Genomic DNA, 12,924 nt, shown 5'->3' on the forward strand with positions numbered 1-12,924 from the left:
TTATTACTTTGGCCCAACATTTGTTGTTGCAATATTTGAGGAAGGCACATCGAGCAATGTGCAAGAGCTCTTATCTTTACGTTGAATTTCATTCCTATTGCGCTAGTTTACCCAGGAAATCCTCACCAAGTCTGATGACTCTTCGGAGGGTCCTTGTCAGCTTGTCGCAATAGGGGGGAGTGCGGGGGGTGACGATTGTTATGCATAACATCGACATCCCACTCGTTTCAAATACTCTCAACGCCCACTGTGAAGCAGACGGCACGTCGTAATTTTTATGGTTGTTACACCACCTGCGGTAATAACCAGGGTGCAGCCAATGGATTCAAACTGTCAGCCACTCTTGTTGGGCCACATCACCAACCCCAACAACCACAAGCGTTCCCCTTGCGTGCGCGTTCAACCAGCCCGCTTGCTGGCAACAAGTATAACAAGAATGAAATGTAGTCAACTGTAGGTGCAAAAATACTTTAATGGTTATTTGTATTTACAAATAACTGGTTGGATTCTCTAGTGTGAAGAGCCTAAAAATGGGTAGGGTCAGTGAAAAAAAAAACCCACCAAAACCGCTAGTTTTACAGATCGAACCTCGATGATTTGCTTTCACGTCGGAAGCGAGGCGAGCTTATTTTTATCCAAATTAAGTTTCCGCCGATCAACAGTGGCGTCGCACCCGAAGGGAAAGCAACGTCAAACGGGCGACGTCCAGTCGGTGGGAATTTTCAGTGACCTTACAACAAAAAAATGGGTTACACAATTGGTCAATAAATACGGTGTGAACAGGGAAAAGGGTGCATCTCAAGCATTACAGCTCAGTAGCTCGTCTCGTGCGACCATTACCTAAGTCTCGTCTCTGTAGTGTGAAGTGAGTTGGGGGGGGGGGGGGTTGCTGCCATATGAAGTAATAAAATTGGGGGGGCAGGGGAGGGGTGGAACTTTTTTTTTTAAACACGAACACTCGCGGTACGCGTAACGACACACGGCTAACCCTCATCCATACGCCTAACGCAGCAGCCGCTTTCCCCACCGTACTCCTAACTAATCTCTCTAAAGCAACATATATATACACACGTAGTACCATTTCACAGTGTCGCTTCTCTGCATTATATGACGTCTTAACGGGGCTCACGATCTCACTAAATGTAGCAGAGGGAGGTTGGGGGTTGGGGGTCAAGGGGGTACCTCCTAAAGAAATAAAAATCTCACCAAGTGCAGGCGGGGTACCTGGGTTGCATGCGCATCGCATTTACAGCCAAGTGAGAGCGTACAACGCTTGCTTCGTGCATTACAAACCACGGGCTAATGCTTCGGCCACAGCGCGTTTTAAGAAGATTCAGACTTTTATAATGCAGCACTTTATATTGCTGGTCTGTCTGTCGGCTAACTATGCATAAGACGATGGGCAGGGACAGGGGGGGGACGGCGGTGCACGGTGCGCTCCTCGTGGTTTATGCCCCACAGATCTGCGTGCGCCGGGGTTGGGGGTAGTGAGGAGGAGGAGGAGAAGGGGTGAAAACGAGTATATACAGACGTGTGCATGCAAAGTGACGCCGCTCAGAACTCCTTCGCTTCCGTGTGCTCAAAAAGCTTCATCCGTTCCTGAACAGTCAGGCCTTCCTTTAGGCTCTGCAGAAAGGTGACACACCAAGAGACAGTGAGCGGCGGTGAGCGGCGCGCGAGCGAGCAAACGAGCGAGCAAACGAGCGAGCGAGGGTCCACACATTTCGGTAGACGCACAATGATCGGGGTGGGTTGGGTGAAGAGAGCAGAAGAGAGGTGGGCAGTCATTGGAAGTCTACCCAAGAATGTAATTGTTCCGATAGTTAACGCAGCACGTGTTTCAGCGCTGGGTCCTGTGGGGTGGGGGTTACCAGGTACCCACAGACCCGCTCGTGTTCATTTAAGCACCCACACGTGTTTGGGTGAAGTCCGGCTTCGCAAAGTCTCCTAACCACTGCTTCAATGAGATGCATTGCCATTGCCTCGTGTTTATGAGCAACAACAAAACACATCTGCGTGCAAAAGATATTTTTCTTCGGTAACTTTTAAGCTGACCAACGCAACATTTTGCGTTGGGTGTAATAGAAGTGCCTGCGGCGAAAGACAATATCCGCCAAGTGGTTATGGTCACGTAAAAACGCAGTCATAGTTCCACAGCACTTGTGCAAGTTATCCATGTTTCCGGGACAAGTGCAGGGGCGGCTTTGTGGTTTGGACTTGGCCAATGCTAAGTCAGGGGTGCCTGCTCAACCGAAGCGAGCGAGTGAGCGAGCGGTCATGCAAACTCCCGCTGTCGCACTTTGGGAAGATCATCATCTTTCGAGACGAACGTCGGCTCGGGACCCACCCCCCAAGTCGTGCGTAACAAGCGCAGCAGCGTTTTTTGCATGCACAGAAGAAGAAATGAAGATGCCGAGTTTGAGACAATGAAATGAAGTGGAACTTGCAAAGGAACGCGGTGGGCAGACCTCATGCTTGCTCTGCTGAGATGTACATTTCAGTCGCTCTTAATCGGTGGATACATTTTTTACTTTCAAACGCCAAACAAGGCCATACGCTACACCTTACGGGCTTTCTGCATAGTCACGCAAATCGGGCTTTCGATTGAACACAACTGAATGTTCCGGCCAGCAGAGCAGCAGTAGGAATGCATACGAGTACACACACGAGGCGCGTTAATATAAGCACATCCCGACAGAGGCATGCAATGCAGACTCCCCACTTATTTCAGCAACTTCATCATGGGGTGGGGGTGGAGGTGGTGGGAAGAACAAACGCAGATTGGGCAAGGAAAGCCCAAATGGAGCAGCTTAAATGGCCTGGGACAAACAATGCATGGCTTCGGCAACATCTGCGGTGAAACGACGATGGTGGGGGGGGGGGGGGGGAGGGGGGCTTGACGCCGGTAGCCATGACCTAGGCCGTGACGACGCTTGCGGTGATTTTGAGCGACTGCGCCAAAACGACGCTGGCGTTCATGAATGGCGCTTTGGCGTCTCGATCTAAAGCGTCAAGAGGTGACGATTTGCAGAGGTGCCAATTTCGCAGCGTCGCCAACGAATGATTGCGGGACTGCAGCCGGAAGGGGCACACGGGTGTCCAGATTCCTCAACGAACGAGCCGTCGTGGAGGCTGGACCCCGCGATCATCGCTCGGGAGGCATGAGGCTCGTGTAACATTCGTCACGGTCGTGCCAAGTGGCGCGGCCGCTTTGGTCAAGCAGGGCAATGCTCCAGGGCTACCTCTTCCACCCCACGATGGAGGCAGACGAGGGGAGGGAGGGAATGACGGGAGACACGGAGAGAGGGAGAGAGAGATTACCTATGGGCCTTACAGACAGATAGCTGTCCCAGTCCACTTCCTGCTCTACCACTGACTGGAGGAAGAGACGGAGAGAGCAGAGTCAAACACGTCACGGCGAGATTAGCGCAACAGCCTGCACGGGCCTCCGTACGCGCACACGGGGCATCCCACAACAGTTTTACCCACCGCAAAACATTTAAGAGACTGCACTTTTGAACATTCAACTGGATGACAGAGAGTTCAAATTTACAGACTGGTTTTGATCTCGCATTTCGAGAGCACTTTATAATCTACATACACGTATACATGTACATACCGGTGCTTTAAAACAATTACTTTTGGGTAAAAACCTGCATATCGGATGCCCACAGTTACAGACGGTCTCATAGAGCAGCAGTTACTGTCAAATGCACAGCGCGACATTCATCGAGGAGGAGGAGGAGCGGAGGGGGAGGGCGGCGTTCCTTCCAGCGCGCTCCCCGGCTCCACCAGCAGACAGCTCGGCCGTAGCAAAGCTCCCAACCGTTACAGCCCCAAGCTCAGTCCACCATCATCGGCAGGAACCGCGAGAAGGCGAAGGGCTTCGCCAAGCGGCTACAGCGGCTGCTGCCCCCCCCCCCCGCCGTTGTGCACGCGGCGCTTTTTTGTTTTGCTTTTTTTTATATCAAGGAGGGAATGCTCAGACAGCCAAGATCCACGACATTTACAGCGCATTCATAGAGAATGCACTTGGTAAATGTTTGTTGCCCTGTTTACGCCAAATTGCATACGCTCAGTGACAGACAACAGGAATTTGAAACTGACATAGCGTGTCAATGCAATCGCATCTCGAGAAAGAGTTATAATTTCGGGGGGGGGGGGGGGGGTGTGCTCGCACAACCATCAGAGAAGTCTTGAGCCACCGGGTCGCGTCACACTCGAGCGACCGAAAGGTGTGTGCCCGTGCAAAAATCACGTCAGACGCAGCTCTTCGCCAATCAAAGAGCCCAGCCACCACCACCGCCACCGCCACCGCCACCGCCACAGCCACCACCACAGCCACCACCACCGCCACCGCCACAGCCACCGCCACAGCCACCGCCACAGCCACCGCCACCACCACAGCCACCACCACCGCCACAGCCACCACCACAGCCACCGCCACAGCCACCGCCACAGCCACCGCCACAGCCACCACCACAGCCACCACCACCGCCACAGCCACAGCCACCGCCACAGCCACCACCACAGCCACCACCACAGCCACAGCCACCGCCACAGCCACCGCCACAGCCACCGCCACAGCCACCACCACAGCCACTGCCACAGCCACCGCCACAGCCACCACCACCACCACCGCCAAGCACTGTGGTGCTGGGTGTACTTGTGGAGCACGGCACTCTTTAATGAGTCATTCACGCAGGAAGGCCACAGCGCCGCAGTAAAGCCACGTTTGGGGGTCTGCTAATAACGGGTAACGACACGCTGGCGTGGCGTGCCGCCCGCGTCTGTTTTAGGCTTCGTTGCAACGAGCCTGCTGTCGCCGGCGCCCTGAAATTTTTACTCGGGGTGCAAAATTTCCCCGTGATCAAATCGCATGGGCTGCGTCGCGCCGCCAAATTTAAACAACGGCCGACTGTGCACTTTGAATACGTTCCAGCAACGTTTCCGCATGCCGGACAGGGCTTCAAAGGAATCCAAATAAAAGCAGGATAATAAGACTGAATTGATTCAAATATATATTGTTGCAGATCGCTGGTATCGTCGCGTTACATAAAGCGCTCAATGGAAACGTAACACCGCCGTGCTTCCAAGATGTGTTTTACTTTTTTTTTTACACACCAGGTAAGGCCCACTGAGCTATGTAGATCTTTTTCGGAAGCGACCTGGTCACAAATGACAGGTCAACAAAGTGCCTTACCACGTGTACATTTATAGCAGCCAACTACTGTAAATGCATGTTTCTAAATGTGGAGGGAAAAAAGCAGAGGACCTGGAGAACAATCCACGAGACCACGGGGAGAGATATACCACAAACTCCAAATATACAGCAGGTGTCAGGGTCGGGATCAAACAGACGACCTCCTGCATACTAGGCAAGGTAGTTAACATCTCGCCACCGTGGCGCGGGTGTGTGTGTGTGCGCACGTGAGAAACAGTAACGCATCTCCCTGTAGGATTTCATGCTGGCTGTCATGCGAGGCTGTGCTTCGCAGGACATGCATCTCAGTGCTGTTTGAATCTGTACTCCCGTGCGTGCATAACGTCACAGGACAGCGGTGATGAATACGTTTTAGTCACGGGATAACATTAAGATGGCCTAATGTGAATTAATGCATACCGAGAAAAAAGCATGATTATCTTGGCAGTGAAACATCTGTCCTCTGAACTACCGTGGCAGCGTGCAATGTTATTGGATTTACGTAAATAAATGTATGCGAAGTGTACCAAAAAAATGTCACGTCCTTAAAAAAGTATTGTAAATCTAATTACCGCGTCAATCTTCTTGGTTCTTTCGGTAAAGTCACGTAGAAGGGAAATAATAAAATAATAAAAATAAAACAATATAAAATAATTCTCACGACGTTTCGGCCACAACGCAAGCAGCCGTCCTCAGGTGAAGAACAGGTCTGTCGGAAAGACAGCGTCAGCGTCTTTCCGACAGACCTGTTCTTCACCTGAGAACGTCAGCGTCTTTCCGACAGACCAGTTCTTCACCTGAGGACGGCTGCTTGCGTTGTGGCCGAAACGTCGTGAGAATTATTTAATGTTATTTTTATTATTTTATTATTTCCCTTCTACGTGACTTTACCGAAAGAACCAAGAAGATGAATCCCTGCAGTCACGAAAGCTTTAAATCGAAATTTACCGCGTCAATGTTTATTCGCAGTTTACAATTATGGTGAATTTAAATCTGCAGAAAATGTGTTAAATATTTCATCACGGTGAAGGACAATTTCTTGATTTAACCGGATTGAACGTTCAACGAAGAAGTCATACTTCTCGTCAATTCTAAGCAGGCTCCGATTCAAGTGGCCGCTGCCTAATGCGTCTGCCTTGAGCGCCCAGCTTGCGTGGTGCTGGGCACACGTTGAGAGAAGTTAAGCGCACGATTAGACTCGGAGAAGGCATAAAAGGGAGCGAAAAAATGATGCATTTTTTACAAGAGAAATAAAAAGGGATGAAAAGTATATTTCCGCCATAGATTAAACATTTATAAAAACTGATTCGCCGAAGGTAAAATTTTAATCATTTCACTTCCTGCACCTGCTCCCTCCTTCCTCCTAATCTCCCTGGACCCGCAAACTGCAATGATCCGTTTCAGCACAATCACAATGGAATTGGCAACCGCCAGACTTCAATCCCCGCCAGAGATGGATACCTGCCGAATGAGCACGGAGAATGATGCATTTTACCGCCTAGTTACACACAACACCTGCAGGTGCCCCTGCCCCCCACCCCAACCAGTGAGACCTGCCGATCTATTGACCGACCGCACACAACCGCCTGGCACAGGGGATCCCCCCATCGCTCGGAGCTCACGATGGGGGAACCAACTCGGCAGTCTCACTCTCCGTAGCTCACGCGGCGGGTGGCTCAGCCCTGCCCCGCCAACGTTCAACACGAACCCACGAATTGTCGTTGTCTGTTTAAAAAATACGAATGTTTTTTGTTTGTTTAATCCTCCTGTTTAAAAGCGATCATTTCCTGGAGGCAATTGAGAAAAGTTAAGTGTTGACCCCCTTTTGCGGGCGACCCTTTATTCATTCACATTATTCCATTCAGGATCGCAAAGAACGTGTTTACAATTCAGTCAGCGCTGCCTCCGTTTTAAACGAGTTGTTGGCACTTTTGGTAGCAAGCAGATGTTAATGAGCCATGGTTGTGGGGGGGGTGGGGGCAGTTTGTGGGGGGGCGGGAGCCCTGGTGGAACATATCGACCCAAACCTCACACCCGACCCAATGAGGCCACCCGCTATGCCGCTATTCCGGGCCCCACCACCTCTCCTGGGTCTCGTTGCGTTTCACGCGCACGCCGCCCCATGCCAATTCGCAGCCGTCACCGGCGCTAACTTTCACTCGTGCTTGCGCTAACCGCCGAGTGGGCGGATTCACAACGCCTCGCATCGAAACGGTGGCCGATTTCTCAATTTAGAACGACCTCAAAACGGAGGACGGCGGTCATGATGTAAACAAAAAAATGTACATTTTCAAACTTTCTCGACGGACAGCACCGGTACTGCGGGGATCTCCCGACACAGCCCGTCACGACGAACGATTGAGCGGCGCAAAGTGGTTTTACGCACAGCATGGGTGTTTGGGGGGGAGGGGGGGGGGGAGAATGAAGAGCTGCGACTGAGATGGGCACCGCGGCACACACCATCACTGAATCCGATCCACAAAACTTCTTTTCAATACACAAAATTTCTCTAAGGCAGCTGCACACACAGATCGTACGTACGTACATACGTACATACATATGCTGAAAGTTCTTTCGCACTGTACGTAGCCAACCGTGCTAATCGGAGGTGCAAAAAGCGGTTCGGAAGAAGTTATCTTTCAATTTAGACGTGTTCTGCAATGAACAGAAGAAGGTCCACAGCCAAAGGATATTTCACGTGGCAGACTCTTGAGCATACCCTCCTTCACTGGACACACCAATGGCAGTTTGTAATTCGGTCAGAACAAGACACAAAGTACGCATCCCAGAGTTGCACAGAGCTTCACAATGCAACAAGTTACCCCACACAGCACTGAACAAGGCAGTAGAAGAGGCTTCTATTGCATGGCCACGGCTGCTCTTTCAAACAGCTTCGGTTACGATGATTATCACCGTTAGTCAGTGACCCGACCGTTTCCATCAAAGCAAGCGCGTCCGGCCAGCGACCGCGCTCACCGCTGAGAAGTCAAGTCAAGGGTCACGCCGTTATCTACTTCCCGTCTTGGGCGTCGGGAGCGACGCAAGCGACGACCCGCGACCGTCGTGTTCCCCCTGGGGTGGGGGCGCGCGTGTGCGTCTCGCCACGCTGCCGCCGCCGCGTTCCTACTGGACGAGGTTCGTGCGCTGGGAGGACGGCACACGGTCGCTCACCTTTGAGCGCAGGGCCCTATCGGCCCGCTTGCTGGAGGACGGCCGCCCCAGCTTCAGAATGTCGGGGTTGCTCTTGGACTTCATGATGTCTGTGGAGGGGCGACACGCACACACACAACGCATCGTGTATGAAAAATTAAGAATAGTTTAACACGTAGGCTTTTGAGACCGATTTATTATTCATAATAAAGGTTTTTGGGTCAGATCGTTTAAGTATTCTGACAAATCGGCCAATGATGCTGGATGTAATTACCAGCGAAACGTCGTATTCAAATTGTAAATGTTGTTGATTTACTCTCCAGCACACCGGTGGGCTGAAGTAGTGAGTAATTGGCGCGTTGTTTACATGACAAACCTTACCGGTTGTGTAGGGTGGTGGTGGAGGGTTACCACACATTCATACTAATGCGAAAATAAGAATAGATTTTTACCCTTTCAAACACCAAATAGAAACCTTTTGCAAGGAATCAAGTCTGCATTAACCACACGCAGTGCTTGTGGTGAACATGCAAAGCCACATGCTCCGATTATAATATTCGCATTGTCTCTGAAACCGATTGGCCTACGCCGGAGACAGCCTTCTTGATGGCCTCACGTCTCACCAGCGTCAGACCACAGAACATCGCCTCAAGGCCAACGGTGCCGGGTGTCCGTCAGGCCATGCTCGCCGCTGCGGGATGTGGTCGCGGCGCTGACTTTGCCAGCGTCTCCAGCTTGTATTACTTCAATCCTTAATCGCAGTCGGCATAACAAGCGCTTTCCTCGTCGCTGAAGAATGTACGGCAAAGCCAACTTCCAATAATATTCCATGAAAATATATAAAACGTCGATTTTCGAAGACAATTTGCTTCCTGACCTCAACACAGTCCCCCCCCCCCCACACCCCTGGCTGTGGAGGCAGAGAAGGTGAGGAAGCAGTGGGAATGGAGTGAGATGGAGCCAAGTGAATGGAGCATGGGGGGTTCTGTACCGACACGAGTGGGAGGGGGGGGGTGGCAGAGTGGGGGGGGGGGGGGGGGGGTTTAAACATTGCCAATGGGAAGACAAAGGCTGGCCACCCACCCCCGTGTGTGCCGTGCCGGCCTTCGTAGGTGCTGCTCACTAACAGCACTTGCCCCCCAAGAGTCTGGTAGAGGCTACACACGGGGAGATCTTTGACTTTGGGGGACACGACGCTCACCGAAACCGGCGCGGCTGCCTTCCTGCGGTTGGCGGTCCCCCAGGGCCTCGGCCAGCGATTCCACCTGCTCCTGCAGGCGGCCGATGTCCCGCTCCGCGTTGGCGCGCACGAAGCTCAGCTCCTTGTAGATGTCCTTGTGTTTGTCCGCCGCGTACTTCTTGTCCTGCGCGCGGTGTAGGGACGAGTGAGCGAGCGAGCGGATTTCCCGCAACTTTCGTCGTTTTTCGTTCCGGACCAAAACCCGCCGTGAATGCGTGCCGCAGACGGTCTCGTCGGCTATTGGGAGCCGAGCGACGTCAAGTGTGATTGGCGCTCGGCACTGGCGATGCGTTCCCAAAACGTGGGATTAATAAAAAAAAAATACGAATGTGGAACTAAATAAGCCAGCACCACGGATCTGGAATGGTTCGACAAAAAGACCGTGTGCATGCCGAGCGAGCAGGCGAGGAGCGCAGGTCTAATCACCAAACTGGGTAACACCACAGAGCGACGTAATACTCGCAGACGATACCCGCACGTGAAACATAGCGCCTGCACGATAGCTTTGTGATATCCCAATGACAAAAATATAAAATGTACCAATGATTGTTATTAACGCTGTGAGAAGCTCCTGCGTGAAGGGCACTATATAAAAATACTATGTATTATTTTTTATTATTATTGATGTGGCATGTGCAGGGAGAGAGATGCTGCAGAAGAGATCAGGCGGTCTAATTTATTGCCATCACCAGCAATGCCCACCGGTGTGCACCGCCGTGTGTTGCCTTGTGTGGCAGTTTGGCTCTTCGACTTTCGTTACAAATATCAGCAGAAATCTCACAAACAGCGAGATGATTAAAAACAAAAATTACTTAGGAATTGGCCAAACATCCTGGCGCAGGACACTCCCCAATGAGAGTGTTAAGACTCGGTGAGGCTTTCATGGATACACGAACGACATTATTTTGAAACAATTCAGAGTATATGAAGACTACATATAACAATTGCAAGGGGAGACCTGAGACTATTTATTAAGGAGCAGTAAATTGTGAGTTACTTTATATTTAATGATGTTGACTGCGACACTGCAGAAATTAGCCTTCTCTTTCACATTATGTCACATGGCCTTGAGTATCCACTTCATAATTGCCAGATGAACAACCGACCGTGGTAATTCACCACATCGCTTTCCCTCGTAAAACCACATCCACTATTCGGCATCGACGCCAAAGCGAAGCTGCCTTCCGTAATAAACGGTGCAGCAGTTCGGGCCCTTTCCTGCTCAACTCTCAGTGCGAGCTCATCACCGATGGCGTTTCCGACCTTTTGATGCCAGCCGTTGGGGAGGGGGGGGGGGGGACCACACGTACCCTCAGGGCCGTCTGCAGCTCCTCCTTCAGGGAGTTGATCTCCTGCTTCAGGTACTGAATCTCCGACTCCTTAACGCGCAGCAGGACCTGGAAACCAGAAACAGACAGAAAATCCGAGCGCATCAATCAGCCGAGAGCGTGGCTCGCGGCGTCAGCCCAAGCCGGGTCACGGCGGCACGGGGAGAGGGGGCCAGGTTCCACCGCACAATACCGCCTGACCTTAAACAAACCCATCGCTGTCATCACCAACAGCCATCAAAACAACCCTCCCCACCCAACCCCCCCCCCACCACCACAAAAAAATAAAAAATTCCAACCGCCGTGTTTATTCTCCCCTCTTTTGGCTTGCGATGTAAATTGCAGTTGTAGTAAAAATATATAAATACGCGCTTCTCATTGCATCGAATATCGGCGCAAGACGAGACAGAAAAAACAAACCACCTCAATTACATACAACGCGGAGCTCCGATGCCCCGCGGCACGCACAGTGCTATTCCGGGTGCCTCGTGCACGAACACGAGAGTCGCATAAACATGACCTGCGTAAACATGAACTTGCATCGAAATAAGCCGACAACTTAATCAACACGGATATACCGAGTGAATGAATGACGACAGACCCGACGCGCGGGGTGCGATTTTCACGCCACCCGCGTCTCGTTCTCTCGAGGTGGGATGGCAGCCGCCACCGGTGCACGCTGCTGGATAATTACGCCAGGACGGGCCCGGCGCCTCCCTCCCGAGTCCTGCGGTTTTCCCAATTTATACCATTCTACTCCTTCACTCTCCCCCCCCCCCGGCCCAATTCTCTCTCTCTCTCTCGTGCGATCGGCGTCACGACCCGTAGCGTCCGTTCGGATCTCTCGCAGAACAGTGCAGCGTCCCTTCATGCTTATGAAAAGGAGGCCCACGGTAAGTGGATATCACAGAGCTACCTGTGATATCCTAACGACCCAAGGGAACTGGACCGGATGGGCTCCTCCCGTTGAAAACTATCTGGGTAACCGACTAAACGGGTCTTTATTCTCTCTCGAGATCCCTTCAAGCGACCTCTGGTCCACACATTAGAGGGCAGCACTTTCCCACCCGCTTTGCATATGAGAGTACGCACCTCCGATTAGCACGCTTGGATATGTGCGGTGCGAAATAAGTGCAACATATATACATACACGTCACATTGGTGAGACAGACATTTGAACATTCAGAGCTGGGCTTCAGACGAATTAAGTGCGTAATCAACGCGTTATTCTGCGCAGAGTCATCGGTGACCCAGATGAGACAACCAACTCACTACACACACGGGGGGAAAAGCGGCACGCCGTGGAATGCCCTCCAAACAAAGGCCCTAGGGGTTCCTCCTCGTGCACTTACATCCGTCGTCTCCATTCACAAGCAAAGGGGCAACGACACATTGCGAATTAATTTGACGCACGTGGCGAACGCCGAACAGGGCACGCTTGCGCGCCACGCAACGAGCGCCTGCCCTCGGCAGTTCGCCCACATCCGGCGAGACGTCCCATGCATTGGCCGATGGGTTCCCCATTCGTCGCCAAACGGAGCCACCAACCGACGACCAGTAGAGGAGGAGGACGCAACCGCTTCTCGCTCCCGGAGTCACACCCGTGGGGACGATTGATGGGAGGGCGGTGGAGGCCGACGGCCGCAACCGACGCACCGCTCTGCAACCGCTGCCGACGACTCACCTCCAGCTCGTACACGCCCTGCGTGACGGGGGAGCCGCTCGCATCGGCGCTGCCCAGGCCCCGTAACCGGCTGATCTCCGCCGCCAAGCGGTTGTTGAGCTCCTGCCAAAGGAAAGCAGTGTGGCAGGCCCAAGGTCAGCGCGTGTGTGTGTTTGTGTGCACGTACGTTGAACTTCTTTCGCACCGTTACGTAGCCAACGGCCGCTAAACCGAGGTGCGACTCGTGTTGTACACATGCGGGTTTCCATGTTGTGGAAAGGTGTGACCCGTGTTGTACGCATGTGACAAGTGTTGTAGGCATGCATGACCCGTGTTCGTA

The 12,924-nt window shown here is 52.2% G+C and overlaps 1 protein-coding gene across 1 annotated transcript in view; it reads right to left on the reverse strand.

Annotated features, from left to right (window-relative positions):
* Positions 1–454: 454 nt before the first annotated feature.
* Positions 455–12,924, reverse strand: part of LOC133340683 (trichohyalin-like) — a 158,609-nt gene continuing 146,139 nt past the window's right edge. The window contains 5 exon segments of the mRNA XM_061549082.1: positions 455–1,626; positions 8,375–8,463; positions 9,555–9,717; positions 10,904–10,990; positions 12,606–12,707. Of these exon segments, the coding sequence (XP_061405066.1) occupies positions 1,555–1,626; positions 8,375–8,463; positions 9,555–9,717; positions 10,904–10,990; positions 12,606–12,707 (513 nt within the window). The 3' untranslated portion in view covers positions 455–1,554.

Source organism: Lethenteron reissneri, chromosome 10 (assembly GCF_015708825.2).
Source record: "Lethenteron reissneri isolate LAM-NWPU_2019-01 chromosome 10, ASM1570882v1, whole genome shotgun sequence".
Taxonomy (NCBI): domain Eukaryota; kingdom Metazoa; phylum Chordata; class Hyperoartia; order Petromyzontiformes; family Petromyzontidae; genus Lethenteron; species Lethenteron reissneri.